Source organism: Simochromis diagramma, unplaced genomic scaffold (assembly GCF_900408965.1).
Source record: "Simochromis diagramma unplaced genomic scaffold, fSimDia1.1 OVJJ01000205.1, whole genome shotgun sequence".
In the NCBI taxonomy this organism is placed as follows: Eukaryota; Metazoa; Chordata; class Actinopteri; order Cichliformes; family Cichlidae; genus Simochromis; species Simochromis diagramma.
Window position 1 is genome coordinate 9,587,670 of NW_024386782.1, and position 15,676 is coordinate 9,603,345.

The 15,676-nt window shown below is 41.1% G+C and overlaps 1 protein-coding gene across 4 annotated transcripts in view; it reads right to left on the reverse strand.

Moving 5' to 3' along the window:
* The window catches only part of LOC120727420 (laminin subunit alpha-3-like), a 61,951-nt gene that overhangs the window by 35,434 nt on the left and 10,841 nt on the right, over positions 1-15,676 (reverse strand). For all 4 annotated transcript variants that reach the window (XM_040021655.1, XM_040021657.1, XM_040021659.1 and 1 more), the window contains exons 3-19: positions 13,212-13,329; positions 11,880-11,998; positions 11,603-11,773; positions 9,892-9,992; positions 9,036-9,151; positions 8,152-8,270; positions 7,676-7,766; positions 6,429-6,560; positions 4,687-4,737; positions 4,531-4,578; positions 3,400-3,534; positions 2,685-2,819; positions 1,863-1,997; positions 1,659-1,711; positions 1,059-1,158; positions 207-259; positions 9-114 (exon numbers count right to left, since the gene is read on the reverse strand). In XM_040021655.1, the coding sequence (XP_039877589.1) occupies positions 9-114; positions 207-259; positions 1,059-1,158; positions 1,659-1,711; positions 1,863-1,997; positions 2,685-2,819; positions 3,400-3,534; positions 4,531-4,578; positions 4,687-4,737; positions 6,429-6,560; positions 7,676-7,766; positions 8,152-8,270; positions 9,036-9,151; positions 9,892-9,992; positions 11,603-11,773; positions 11,880-11,998; positions 13,212-13,329 (1,783 nt within the window). The remainder of the gene's footprint in view (positions 1-8; positions 115-206; positions 260-1,058; positions 1,159-1,658; positions 1,712-1,862; positions 1,998-2,684; positions 2,820-3,399; positions 3,535-4,530; positions 4,579-4,686; positions 4,738-6,428; positions 6,561-7,675; positions 7,767-8,151; positions 8,271-9,035; positions 9,152-9,891; positions 9,993-11,602; positions 11,774-11,879; positions 11,999-13,211; positions 13,330-15,676) is intronic.

The following is a 15,676-nucleotide window of genomic DNA, read 5'->3' on the forward strand; positions in this document are numbered from 1 at the left end:
ATTCTCACCTTGACACCCGTAATAATTCTTTTTCTGCAGCAGGAAGTATCCATCTTTGCAGGAGTCACACGCATGCCCGCATGTATTAGGCTTACAGTGACACTGTCCACTTTTCTGTGCAAGCAGACCATCAAGAGGTGATTAATGCTGCAAATGTGCGGTTATTCAAACTGCTGACATTAACACGACCACATGAAAACACTCACCTGTTCACACTCTCCAACACCACTCAGAGTCCCTTTCAGGTCACAATGACAATCTAGTATGAGAGACAAAAATGGGTGAGGTTATGAAAATGTAAATGGGAGAGGGGGGTGGGGGGCTCTACAGTGAATAGACACTGATTGCAGGTTTTTGCAAAATTCACGGGTGAAACACAACATTGTAAAACCCTCCAGCCTTCAGAGATTTGCACATCAAAGGTCCAAAGGAGCTTTTCAGGCCGCAGCTTGCGTTCAGCCGAGTGGCGGGGAAAAAAAAGAAAACTTTTCCCTCAATGTCCAGCCACAGTCAACCAGATGCATTCTTGGGATATTAAAAACACCCCACCCCACTCCTTCTTGAGCATTGAGGGAACGTGGTAGCGATAACAGTTTTGCAAGAGAGCAGAGCAGTAACAACAGACATATGTGAACAAAGCCAGGAGCTGTTCTCCTTAGTTTCCACTATATTAAAAAATTTCAATTGAATAAAGCAGGAGCAGCTTTTGTAGAGGTTATAAAAGTAGATGTTCAAACGTTCTATTTTTAATGTGTCACTGGATACTTTTTTATGCAATCTCAGGAGGAAATCTCACAGTGGAAGCAGGCAGCAGGGATTTGCCTGTATAATGTGTCATTCTTCAAAGGCAGAACCAGCCTTGTTGATAGAGGTACGTTGACGTTTAAGATGGGACAAAGCTCATATCAGTACCTTGTCAGATTGTTCCTGGCAATTTAAAAGCCTTGAGAAATATATGGTCAGAATTAAGACATTTTTGCCTCTATGGATGCCAAATAAGCATTTTTCTGTCATGTTTCCCCCTTTTTCCTTTATTATTCAAATTCCTTTTTACTTACCGATACAGCCACGGGGATTGTCTACAGCTAGATTCCAGTATAGAGGTTTACACCTGTCACACAGGGTTCCCTCTACATTTGCTAGGCAGCGGCAAGAGCCCTGAAACAACAGATAAGGAGTCTGAGAATTGTTGAGACTGGTAGCTACTGTTGAAAGCCTTATATTTGTTTAAAATCAGAGCGATAAAATCAACTGCAAGTGCCTGCATTTTCTATAAAGATGTTTCTTTACACTGAAACTTGGCAGCATTTCTTTCTTTCTTCTAAGTATGCATTATGCTCCAAACTGAAAGGTGACTCTCAGAAATGCTTCAATAGATGCCTAAATAAATACTACGTGTTGTTTTTCACTTTATAATGGAAGGAAGCCTCTTTTCCTTTTTTAATTTCCTTTGGTTTTCACCAGAAAAACACTTCCTTGTGAAACCGCGCAGGATGACGTGGAGTTGTGTTATCAGTTGTAGGGCTGTTAGTCAATGCAAACCCACACCCATCACTGGATTTATACTGTGACCACTTCTATCAGCAAGGAAAATAAAAGCTTGTTCCAGATAGGGCCACGATGCACAGAAAAATGCAACTTTACAGAGAGCGGCTCACCGTTCGAGGATCAGACGCTTCAGTTCCTGCTGTGTTACACACACTGATGGAGGCTGGAAGGACAAAATGAAAAAGGAAAAGGTAATATTACTGAGCTTCAACAATAACCACAGCAACAGCAAACAATAATGACCTAAATAACACATCTACCCGCTGTCCATAAAAATTACTACTTTTATGAGTTTGATGATTTCAAGTGTTTACCCGAGCACTGAGGGAATCTCACACCAGAGGCGCAACGATCACACAGTTGACCCACCACACCTGGAAGGCAGAGGCACTGACCCGATAACGGGTCGCAAGTTGCGTCATATGAGCCTTCCTGTGAACACCGGCAGGCTGGGGACAGTTACACAAGCAGACATAAGAACTCTAAGCATTATTATGGTAAGTTGTCTGGTTCTTATACAGCCCTTTTTCTGCAACATGTCTCATTCACCCCTCCACACAAGCACTGTTTTCCACATGTATGTGCTTTCTGTCTACTATTCACATTCACATGCAGACAAATGCATCAAAGAGTAACATGTGGTTCAGACTGGGTGAGACAGGGATCAAACCATCAACAATTCAGATGAGTAGATGATGCTCTACCTCCAGAGCCCCAGCCATTGTCCTTAGGGATAAGTGAATCTCATAAGAAAAGAACAGGAATTGAAACTCTTGGGATGAGCTTGTTTACTTTAAGAATCAGATTGTCTTAAGTGATTCCCAGTTGTCTATTCTTGGGAATATGAGTCCATACAAGGAAGAGGTCTATAAATATCACATATTTCATCTCTCTGCGAAACATCGTGTCATGCAAATTGCATTAAAAAAATCAATTGAGGGGGCAGAGTAGGATTTTTGTGGATGCCGTGGGAGGATTTCTCCTTCAAAGTCATGAGAAGAGGCCACCATAAATCCAACCAAACCAGAAGCTACATTTTTTTTCCCAGCAGCTTTCTCATCAGCAGAGGTCGAAAGTACACAAGTGGTTTATCTACTAGTTATACTGATAGACATAGAGGGACAAATCCTACTTACCAGCACAGTCAGGATATCCATAGTAGCCTGGCGCACATTCATCACACTCCCGTCCCCCATAATTGGAGAGACAAATACACTGACCATTTGGACCGCACACGCTGTCGGCCACGCCGGCCCCATCACAGAGACATGCTGAAGAAATAAAGCAAAAATTTATTCTATTTTTATAGCTCTGTATAAACATTTACCCAGAAAAGACCTCATTATAAAAAAATCTGTCCGAATAAGTAATCTTTACATGCAAAAAATCTGTAAACATCAACTAAAACACCATAATACACATGCATTTTTCCAAATGTACTTTGATAATTGTTACTGAAATCAGATTGTCTGGAGGGTCCATTTAAAGCTTTAAGGGTCAAGTGTCAAAAACCTTGAGCTAAGACTTAAAAAAGGCCAAATATGTAAGTGTACTTCCATCTGATAATACTGTAAGCTGTTTCATGGAGAGAGTGAAGTTTCTCTCTGTATTAACAAAGCAAAAGATTGCTGGACAAACTAATCCCTGCTGTGTAATTAAGTCACTCCAGTCACATCTATTAACATTTACAGCGCTGATTTGCTGCCTTTGTTCCTGTTCCACATAATAACCACTTGTGGCCACTTCTTTTAAAATAAAACTCCTGTTTCCTAATCATTAACCAGTAACACTGATGACTTTGTGTTTCTTTACAAGGCTCAAATTCTATGTTGGCATGCACGTCTCTCTCACCCCGGCAGTTTGGGAAGGAGTGGTAACCAGGTCGACAGCGGTCGCAGCGCTCGCCCTCCACGCTCTGCTGGCACAGGCAGCGGCCTAAAGCATCGCATATCCCACCCAGAGTCCCTCTGTAGTCACAAATACACGCTGCACACAAAACACAGTGGAAGCATTTATTTTAACAATAACAGCAAACAAATTAAATCTTAACAGAAATTCAAATGTGTATTCCTAGTGGAACATTAACGTTTGCTTATAATTGAGGCTGAGCTCTTTCTTTAGTGGAACTCCAAAAAAAAAAAGACTGACAAATACTTCCTTCAGTCGAACTATTCTCATAGTGTGGCACACAGTGGCACAGCTATGCTGGTGCCCACCCCACCCCCTGCCAGGCCTTGCCCGGTAGTGGTTCCCGAATAGGCTTGGCACAGCCACCCAAGAGACTACTATAGTTTTCTTTGCCTCTAAGCAGCTCCCAAGCATGAAGCCAGCTTTTCAAAGGCTGTTGATTGAAAGACAGGCTCTTGAGCCTACACGTTAGAGGTAAGTCACTGTTAGCATACGTTCTCTGACAGCTGAATTGAGTGGGAGGAAAAGAATCAAGAACTGATGGTTTTCACTTTAATAGCAATGCCATATTACTGATAATGGATTTCCCAGCTTGAAGGAAACTTATAAATAATATTAGTTTCCACTAAATAGCCCCAAATGGCCACTGCTATCATGAGACTATTTGAACATAAAGTCCCATTGATAGATGAGAAAATGTAAGACCACTGAACTGTTATTCTGAACAACTGCATGCTATCTGGATGTATTATACCAGTATTTTGACCAGCTAAACACAATAAATGCCAGGTTATATATGGGCTACAATTTTAGCCTTCAACTTGACTGACCTCTAACACGTGTTCTTAAAGTTTAAATCAAGACAAAACAGAGTCTGACTCAGTGGCACCACATACAGACCGCTAAAGCTCTTTTGAAAGCCTCTAAGTAAAGTAAGTCTGGAATTTTTTAAAAAGGGTACCCTATAAAAGACCTTTGTAAAAGGCCAAGTTTCAGTAACGTTTTCAATCAAGTTGCAATGAGTATAAAAGCACTGCCATGAAGACACTTCACATCAGGTCTAACCACACTCACGCTGACAGCTGGGCGCGCCAAAATAGCCTGGAGGGCAAACAGTGGGACCTATAGAAGGAGAAAATAAGGAGGATGTAATAACAGCATTTTAAGTGGATGTTTAAAAATGCCTAAGTCTGATATGACATATTGCAAAAGTCTGTTTACTGATCTTACCCAAAATGGGACCTGCAGGAGATTTGGTGGTCGCTGGGTACACTGGATATCCTGATTGCAAAAGAGAGGCACAAAATTAAGACCTCCAGTGACTGGAAAATGTAATGAAGTAAAACCTCATTGTCAACTTTATTTATTGCTGTGGGGGGGATTTCTCTTGGTGCAGTAATTGAAATCCACATAACAAAAACTGCTCACATAAAAACAAACATCCCCCCACGCCAGCGTTTTGAAGTTATTCACTTTCTTGCCAAGAGATAGACAAGAGGATTTAAGCAATGTTTGCATTTGAATAGTAAAGTCAGTGGTTAGGCAGCTCAGCTTAATGTAAACTGTACGCAGGGAGGAAACAACAAGCCTGGATTTGCACAAAGTCTAAAAACAACTTTTCATCATTTTATAAAGGGTTAAGCACCGACTTGGCTTGGGAGGAGTAATAAGGCCTGAACAGTTCAGCACATCACCACTGTCACATCCATTCTTACAAGTACACGATGTGTATGCATTTAAAAAAGCACACTGTAACCTATTTAATACTGAGCTTTAAAGGAACTGGTAGGCAGACTTTGTTACCTTTGGACAGACAAAAGAATGACATAGGCTCCTTTGTCCTGTAAAACCGCTCAACTATTTTAGGTATTGTTTACTCAGACTTACTTACTTACTCAGACACGAACCTCAAGTGTTTGCAGACGATGTGCAGTTAATGTTTCAGCTGGTGCTGCAGTTACACAGTTGTCAGATTTTATGTGTACAAGTTACACATCTTCAGTTCAAAATCCAACAAGCTGCAAACATTTCGTGCCGTGACAGAAAACACCAAGCAAGTACCTCTTCAAACCCAAATAATTCTCTCATGACCGAGTCAACATGTTTAGTCTAGTTTGGCAGTGCTAACATGCTGATGATAAGGACCAAATGTTTAAAAATTCTGTGTTAGCAAAACACATCTTGAGACTACAAACCTGTGTTGCTGTGTTTGTGTAAGGACTGTCGATGATATCGACGATCAACATTAGATGATAAGACAAAAATGATGTGAGTCTTTGGATTTCTCTGTTGTCACACTGGTTAATTTTCAATTAAATATGAATAACTTTAAATTGATTGAAAATAGATGTGTGAATAGAGAAATCGAGTGCTGTAGGAAATTCAACAGAAGCCAGTTTTAAGCAGGTTTATTAATCAAAGACAGAGAAAAAGATCAATATTACTGTAAGAATGGCTTTAGCGCCTTAAAGAAAGAAATGTAAAATGAAACATCGAGCAGCTTATCTCCAGTCATAGCAGACTCCTGAATCTGCTGGCAGATCAGATCAATGAGATTAGATGGGGAAGTTTTTTTATGTGTCCACTACCTGTAAGGCTTACGCGAAGCATGAAATAACTTTACAAGTGTACTCCTGCAAGATGTACTTCTGTCAAAAGGCTTTGGACAAATGTGTTTGTTCAGGGAGAAATCTGAGAGTAAAACAATGTTGAATCATGATTCCAGCTGTTAAAGATCGGGTTCAGGTTAACTGACCATGAATAGTTGCACCCTTCTATGACAAAGCAAAGTCTTCCCTTCAAGTCAAGATTCAAATGAGGTACAGGAAAGACTAACTGTACCTTTTTGTTGTTTGCAGCAACTGCAGACAGATTTGTGTCTTATGATTTTTGAACATGCAACACCAAAATCATGCATTTAGCACATTTGTGCAAAATGTTAACTTAGCATGTGAGAGCAAAACTAAACTTACGAAAGCAGTCTGGGTAGTAATAGTGTCCATCAGCACAGCGATCGCAGTTTTCTCCAGCAAACTGTGGCTTGCAGATACACCATCCAGACCCCATTTCACATCCAGCTGTAGTTCTTTCGTCACAGCCGCAAGCTGGTAGATGCCATGTGATTTTATGAAAAGAAAAAAGAAAGTGCCCATGTTAACATGTGCAAAATGTAGATGTAAAATACACATATAGACAAATACATGCATCATCAGAGTAAAATCCATCTATTTTCTTCCTGTTATCTACTTCAGGGTCACGGGGTGGGGTGGGGGGACTGGAGCATATCCCCGCTGCTATTGGGTGGGAGGCGGGGTACACGTTGGATGGGTCACCAGTTTGTCGCAGGGCTGACACAGAGACAGTTATCCTTTCACACTCGTATTCACACGTATGGGCAAATGAGAATCATCAACCTGTGTGAGGAGGTCAGAGTACCCACACAGATCCTGCAAACTCCACACAGAAAGACCCCGACCACATGGTCGATTCGAAATCAGCAAATTCTTAATGTGAGGCAACAGTGCTGATGATGATGCCCACTCAGAGCACAAATTGAGGTTAAATACCCAAAATTTTCACAAAGTAAAGTAACACGTACAGAAAGCTTTCAACCATCCCAAATCCCAAAACGAGAGCTCTTAAAAGTTAATAATGATGAACGTTTACTGACTCTGAACACTTTCGGCTACTAAGCTACTTAATTGAGTTTGTGTATTTTATGATTAAATTAAAAGCTCTTGGGTCAACTGCTTTAATTCCACTACTTTGTCATGTGCAAACACAACTGTCAGCTATTTATACCAAGAGGAATAGTGATGGACCATTAAAGTAGTGTAAACAATGGCAGAGCCCAGTTTAGCAATAAAACAAGCGGCGGTGCCAGTGGTGCTTGACAGTGGTGCCATCTGTGTCAGTCAAAAGCGAGGTGCTAAAGCCTTGCTTTGAATAAAAATACACTTTGGCTTCACTCATTGATCACACATGTTGTAGGTCACATAACAACATGGTGGGACAATAGTTGATTCCCAAACTATCTGTTGTCGTATCTTGAAAAATGTCAGAGAAGCTGCAAAAACGGATTCCACAAAAATACACACACGCATGCATAAACAGTATAGGCTTATATTTCCACAGTCTTTTTCATCAGTGCATAGTAAGGTTTTACAACATCAGTATGAAAACAGCATTTTGATGTGACACAGACAAAAATGTGGCTTACGTATGCATCCGGTGGGAGACTCAGTAGGGACACCGTAAGGCCTGTAGAAGCCTTCAATGCATCTCTCACAGTTCACTCCAGCAGTGTTGTGCTAAAGAATGATACAGAACAAAATTAACTTTAGTCTTGAACAAAAAAATACGAGTTTAAGTTTCTAGCTTTGCATCAATCTATGTGGACATTACGCAATACCTGATATCCATAACACTCCATCTTAACATAACACTCAATTCAAATTTATCTTGGCAAAAAGAAGGTCACAAAGTTCCTAGAAAGTTTCAAAAAGAACGTTTGCTTTGGCCTCACACAGCAAGTTGCACAAGTTTCAAACTGAAGTATGCAATATCCAATCCTCTGCAAAAGACTTGAATGATATAGAGACGCACAGTATGGAATATTGCTTCACTTTCTATCCTGTTTTCAACCACACACATGCAAACATAAGAATCAGTTTAGACTTGATACCCAGTACATACCTGGCAGTTGATGCACACTCCTCCTCCATCAAACCTGCCGAAGGTGTCTAAACTTGTTCCCCTTTTTTCCACCTCTGGGTCGTAATAACAGTCGAAGGCATGGGAGAAACACTGGCAGGCTGAGGAGGAAACCCCCCAAGACAAATACACACACACACACACACACACACACACAAACACACACACACAGACAAGTATTATTCTATACTGTCAGTAAATTACCTCTGACTCCCCCTTTCCCCCTGTAAGTACCTTAAGCTACTCATTCTCTTAAAAGGAATATTAAGTCAAGGTTGTTAAGCATCAAGAGAAACTATAAAATCCAAACTAAACAAGATGGCATATCCTCTTCCTGTAATCCACCCTGTCTTATTAATGATTATGAATGGGTTGGGTGCATTTGTACTGCATGAGTGCACTGAGTGGATTACAAGTTTCCTTCCTTGCTTTACTTCTGTGGCTGATGCAAGGTTATGTTTCATGAAGGCCAAACTTGTCAACAGTGCAAAGCAATTAGATTCCAGTTGGCAAAGGCTCTGCTGATGGACTGAATGGCTCGCTGATAAGCTCTCACTATCTAGGTCGGCGCAGGGTTGACTAAGCTCATCGACCAGCTACCTAAACAGACAAAACCCAGTTATCCTGAAGCAAGTTGTGCACCGTGCTGTTCATCACACATACCATATCAGGAATGTCCTCCCAGCTCTTCACTGAGGCTCACCACAATACCATATCAGGGCATCCACAATAGGGCTTAAATATCAGAGGCAAGAGGACACTTCAGTCCTCTCTGGGGGTAGTAATTCAAGGAGCCAACAGCATGGGGAGTAGCAGAGTGTGGTTTTGGTTACACACTAAATGAAGTACTGTACATGTATACTTACGCTGACACTCATTCGGGTTGTCAACAGTTGCAGCGCGCCATGGCTTCTGGTTAAATCCTGGGCAGCAGCGGTCACATGACTCGCCACAGGTGTTGTGCTGGCACTCGCACTGGCGACTAAAGAAAGGAGACGAGATGCCTGTATTCAGTAGTAGTGCCAAGATGGGTTTTCAGAGAAAAAGTCCCAACTGTACATTGATATTTACTGGCACACACAGTCGGGTATCTACAAACTCAAGGACGCACAGCGGAGCACTAACATTCATTCTGAAATCTTATTTCAGACAGTCAGAGAAATAGACATTCAAATTTGCTTCGCTTTAAGCCTTGTTTTGGTATCTGCGCAGCTGCTATTCAGCGGTAATTCTTCCTGTCTTCCGTTTGATGTTCAAGCTTTGTGTAGGTGAAAACAGTCGCTTACAGCACCTGGAAATTACAGCGATGAGAGCGATGAGACAACCAACTTAGTGAAGCATCCACGAATCCTATCCTCTCGTTTTTTCTTGGACTTTTTTGTTTCAGAGTACTAATGCTTACAATGGTTCAAGCAGCGCTTTATCCCAAATCTTATCACAGCCAGTAATCAGGGGAACTAAAACAATCTACTGCTTTTTATAATGGTGAAGTCACTGCACAAACAACATAATTGTGCTTTTCAGAAACAAGTGATCACTCTTGATCTTATCTATGCTATACCTCATACACTAGAGGCAGCATTTGTAATCTTTGCCTCTTTTCTTTCAGAATTAAATCCACTTTACTGTAATAGTTGTACACAAGAGCCCCAATTCTACAAAAAGCTCACTGAATAAATGCAAGTATCTTTTAGAGCTGAAGGTGAAGTATGTATTACTAACCTATTTGGGTTGTCAGGGTTACGGCCTCCACCACACATCTGTGCGTGCCCGTGACAAACACAGCGTCCGCCAATGCTGATGTCTTTGATGCTGTAGTAATACTGTCAGCAAATAAAGAATATGTTATCAGCAGCATAATTTCCAACCATGTTATCAGCAACTTAGCGACACCAGTCACACCAGAACAAATGCCTGGCTCTGCTTGGCAGCAGAAGTGAGTCACACATGCTGACAAGTACAAACTTAAACCATGACCCATGAGATAATGCTAGTTTTATGGGGTGAATCAGTGCGTGAGATAACACGAGATAAGGCAGCCAACATCACTGATTCCCAAAGGTTTGAATAAGGAAAACTAAACAGATGTTTTAGACACAATAGTAAATCACAAAGATACAGTGCTGTGCAAAACCACCATATCTTTATATTTTGCCAAAACATAAACCAAAAAAAAATGGTTTGTTTAGTTCTAACAGGCTTGACAGTAAGTATTTGGTAGCACTATATTTATTCTTCAGCACAGCCTGAAGCTTTCTTATCATTTCTTTGGATTTTGGCTGCCTTTTGTTTCATTCTCTGTCTAAATGATCTCACATTGCTTCAGTAATGTTGAGGTCCAGGCTCCTGGAAAGGCCAAACCATGACTGATGGCGTTCCATTGCATGTTTTCCTTTCCAGGTATGCTTTTACTGCATTGGCAGTGTGTCTAGGATCATTGATCATCATTGGCACCTGCTGCCAATCAGATGCTTTCCAGATGGTACTGCATGATGGATCAAAATGTGATATTATTTTTTAAAGTTCATAATTCTATAAGTTTTGACATGACATCCCTTACCCACTGGCTGAAATGCAGGACCAAACCATGACAGAGTCGTCTCAATGTTTTACAGATGGCTGTAGACACTGTTGTACTTCTGGCTTCTTGACAGCCACCTTTGCACTAAGACCATTTCTGATGAGGCTTCAGTGAACAATAGCTGGATCAACTCAAAGGTCAGATCTATCTCTCCGGTCCTAGGTCAGGATATTTTTCCTTCTTAAGGACACAACTTTCAGATAACTTTCATCGTTAGGTCTGCCGCTTTTGTCCTCCACAAGTTTCCTCAAAGTTTTTTTTCAGGACACACTGCACACCATGCTGAGATATACAAAGTTTTCGGCTAATAACGCTTTGGGCTTTAGCTTGTTGCTGATAAAATGTTTTTTTTTCTTCCTGTCAGAGTGTGTTATTTTTGGATTTGGATGACATGGATTCAACTGATGAAATGGAAACAAATAATTATTTGCAACTAGGTGCCTTTTTATGCTTGAATTGTTTATAGTTGTTCCCCTAAAAATGGTCAAATATAAGGACTTGACTAAAAATAAGTGAAAAACCAGCCAGTTTCAAAGAAACACTATGACAGATCTTCAGAAAGCCTGGAGAAATATTGGCTACTGGAAGCAAAATATTAAAAAAATGAGGAGTAGCTCAGATGTTTTGCACAGTCCTGTACACTACTCTGCATCAAGGAAATTACCAAGATGACTCATATGATAGATAACAGACAGACCTGGCAGTGGGTCTCAACACAGGTGAACATGTGGGCAGGCCTGTGTGCTTGTTTCAGCAAAAAGCAAGCTGGCAGGTGGGTGCTGCAAAGGCCAAATGGGAAACAAGAGCCTGCCAGCATGACACCACAGTGTGAGGTTGTTCAGTGTGTCTCACCCTGCGTGTAACGGTGGGGTCTCTCTGGGCCTTGGAGATGAGGTGGCCGAGCAGGGTGTTGGTGCGGAGGAAGTGCAAGCGGATATTGGTAGCCTTTGTAAAGTCTTGCAGCGCAGGTGAGTAGGTAAAGTTTTTGGCCCCCGGACGGCCGTTGACAAGGGATACCACAACCTAAACAATACAAATTTACAATCCATTTACAATGCTTATTACAATATCAAGCTATTTGGTTTACTTCAAAAAGAAAAAAGGAGAAAGAAATACATTTTTATTTTACCTCTCCATTCTCCAAAGGGATGATCCGCGAGTATTCTGTGATGCAGAGCTGGTCGTCATCATTTAATAAACGGGCATTGGGCTGCTTTCCAAACCTCTCAATACACTCACGTGCTGAATCTGCCAAAAAAAAGAAGAAGAAGGAGAAGAAGACACCCATTATTCTTTATATTTTTATAATAAATCATTTATTTAATTAATTAGTTCTCTTGTCAATGTAAAGAAATTACATTGGCATCTTCACATGAACAAAAGGATCATGTTCCTTTTGCATGACGCAAAAGGAAAAGACCAAAGAAGTATAATTTTAAATGGAAAAACTGGGATTTTAAATAATCTCAAATCTCTCTCTATATATACACTGGAAGGAATAATATAATATGCAATTGCAGTGTTTATGCAGCTGAAAATAACTTTTTAAAGGTAAAACTCAAGGTTAAGCTAATAGTCTCTAACTCATGATAGCTCCTGAAAGAACACAAACTTGAAGAGAAACCTTGAGACTGTAAAACAGATGAGTCACAGCTGTGTCTCCTGGCAAGCTCTGTGCACGCATCCCACCCTCCCTCAGATATCCAATCAGCACATACAAAATATGCATTAAGTATGTAAAATGGTAGCAGTTCAGTGTCAGATTTGCAGCGTGTCACCAACTGCCACTTTTAATACACCAAAATCAGATTTAAGCTGACATTCTCGCATGTTTTCAACAAGTCAAATTTAATCAAAGGTTTTCGTTCACACCCACTCCCTGTCTAAATCTGTCTCTGATTAAACATACTGCAGTACAAAGTTTTAACTCTGTCCGCAGGCCTTTTTCTTTACAGAAACACTTTGACTTGTCATGGCAGGAAAGACACGTGTATAACTAATAGTGTTAATGATGACCACACTCTTTTTGCCTCTGCCAGTTCTAGAAATGTATAATACCCTGGATTGCTGTGATAGCTTTTGGTAGGCTGGATTTTAAATCCTTTCCATAAAAAGGCCCAAAGCTGTGTAGTGCAGAGACATGAAACTCTGCCCTATCTGTGTATTTATGACTGAAATTGATTTTTTTATTTTATTTATTCCACAGAGAAAACCTTTATGAGAACAGAGTCTAAAAGAATCTGTCATCACTAATTACATCATTATAGACAACAATAGAAAACGACACTTATTTATTTTAAAAGGCATTCTGCAGACCTGCACGTTTCCTTGATGTGAAACTCAGTTGAGTAATCGATTCAAGTTGGCACCACAGTCAAGAGGATTCAATATTTGATTCACAGCACAAAAAGTGCACCAGCTCACAGGAGAAGGTTTTTAATGCATTAACATATGAACTTACGTGCAAAATACTGCCAGGGGGTGAAGGTTTTCCCATTGTCGACAGACCTCTCCAGCACCCACAGGTCAGGACGTGGTGAATTCGCAAACTTAATGAGGACATATGCGACATGGAAGAGCTAAAAATAAAAAAATGTAAAAAAAAAAAAAAAAGAGAGAGAGAGCAAAGAGGAGGGTAAATAAAAAAGCACCCAGTGTTCAGAATGAATTTTGGCAAAATACAGTTTCCTGTACTTGCTCTGTCAAAGTTCCCTGCTTGACCTGGAGCTCTGAAGATATCATTTCCTCTCTTGTGAATGTATGGACACAACAACAGCTTGGCTGTATTATCTCTGTAAATGATCACCACGGAATTAATGGCTTTGAACGAGGAAGAACTTCCTGTTTTGAGCCCTTTTATTCTTGAGTCTCAGCTTTAGCGGTATCTGTGTGGCCAACATTTGTTAGAGTGTATAAACTGGTGCAGGTGCAGCCCACATGATCCCTGTATGCTTCCCCAAACTTTCTATCTTCACCTCCCATCAGAATACTCAGTCCACACGAGGCCAGAGAATGATGTCAGTGACGGTTTCTGCCAACACTGAGCTTTCTGTCAGGCCCGTGATATTCACCGCAGTACATTTCCTTTACAGTTCGTCAACATCGTTATCAAGCCCTAAAAGCGGGTGACTTCAGCTTGATTGAACATTGTACAAAAGAAATGTAATTTGTGCAGTCAAAGGTCTCTTTGTTATGACTTGGCATGGACTTGACATAGCTTGGATCACAAACATTTGACACCATCCTGCACGTGACACCTGCAGTGTCAACAAAAAGGCCTCGTCTACACCCGACTACCACACCCGTCCATGTCTTGTTTAGCATGGTTTAGAAAGAGTTTATCTAAAAGCTGGCACGCGGAAACATTGCATGGTTCAAAAACATATAACCTGCAGTACCTGCACTCATTGCTAAGCTCATGAATGTAACTGCATCTACATAATGCGGTGCACTACTTCAATAACAGACATTTCTACAGACTGTCTGTCTTCGAGGCGGATGAAGGCAGGCCCACACTCGTCCAGCATCCCACAGCACATTGATGAAAGCCCAAGGAAGCATTTGAAATATTCCAGTTACTCACTTGCATGAGACGAGGAGCTCTAATACAAACATATCAAAGCAGAGCAAAGTCTGGCAATGCATCTGCTGTGGACTTACTGTGTCGAAAAGGACCCACAATTATACTGACAAGAAAAAACCTCAAGTTCAAGAAGCCCTTAGGTTGATGGATTTTGAGAGAGTTCAGAGGTCAGTTACGGAAACGTCCGCCCTTTTTTTTCTGCCTGAAGATTGCAGACAATCACCAATAAACAACAAAACAGTTTGCAAATCAGGAAACGTCTTTAATCAGGGTCCGAGCGGAAAGTACATAAAACAACTTGCAACCACAGCTTTGAATAGGGTGTGTCCTAAAATTAATCAGAGAACACTTCCACCCGCATGCAACAGGATGCGCAACTAACAAAAAAAAAGATGCACGGCTGCACGGGCTGCAATCTAAAAATAGAAGCAGGAGTTGCCTGTAATCAGCATGCTGGTTCTGATGAGGACCTGCAGGAAGTTTGGTTCACATGGGCTGCAGTGACGTTAAGAGATGTCAGGAGGGTGAGATGGCACGAGTGTAAAAAAAAAAAGGAAAGAAAAAAGAAAAAGGGTCGGTGCAGTGGCGAGAGACTTGCTGGCTGGCACGCAGACCCATCTCAGATTCCAAACATAGCGCCACATTCCCCTTCCCCCCTAATGCCCCCAAAGCAGAGCGTGTCCCTGCTTACAGGAACCTGCTGCTGACATCAACGTTCAGCAGTGAAAATCTCCTCCACCACTTGTGATGATAAAGATGGCAACAAGATCCTCCAGTGTCACAAAAAATAAAAAAAAGAAGCCAAAGTCCAAATTAGAGTGCTGAAACAATCAGACACCAGCTGTGTTTCAACAGAGATTTGGGTTCAAGATGGGTAATGCAACATTTAAACTAGCTTTTTGGGATACAAACTGAGCTGTAGTCTGCAAGTCGCTATGCAATCTCAAAGTTTAGTTACAAGTAATGCGATGATGACACAAAGATTCGGGGACTTATTATTGACTTGATGCCAAACACTGAGTGTTGGCAAGATGAATCCTCCGGAAACAAACACAGCTAGAAACAGACAGTGTGATCTTGGAAACTGCTTAAGCAAAGCCATGCCTGTCTTGGCATGGCTTTGCTTAATTTCAGGCCTGTCTTTCCAACTGTGTCCTGCCAGTCTAAACACATGCTCTTGAAATATGTCCAGCACCTACGTATTGTTTGAAGGAACCATGAAATACTGTAACGGCATGTTAAGTGCATGAGTAGTGGCACGAAAGACATGAAACACACTGACAAGCTTGAGGTAAAAAAAAACACTTGGAATGGCAGTTGAGAAGTACCATCCTCTCCCCCTC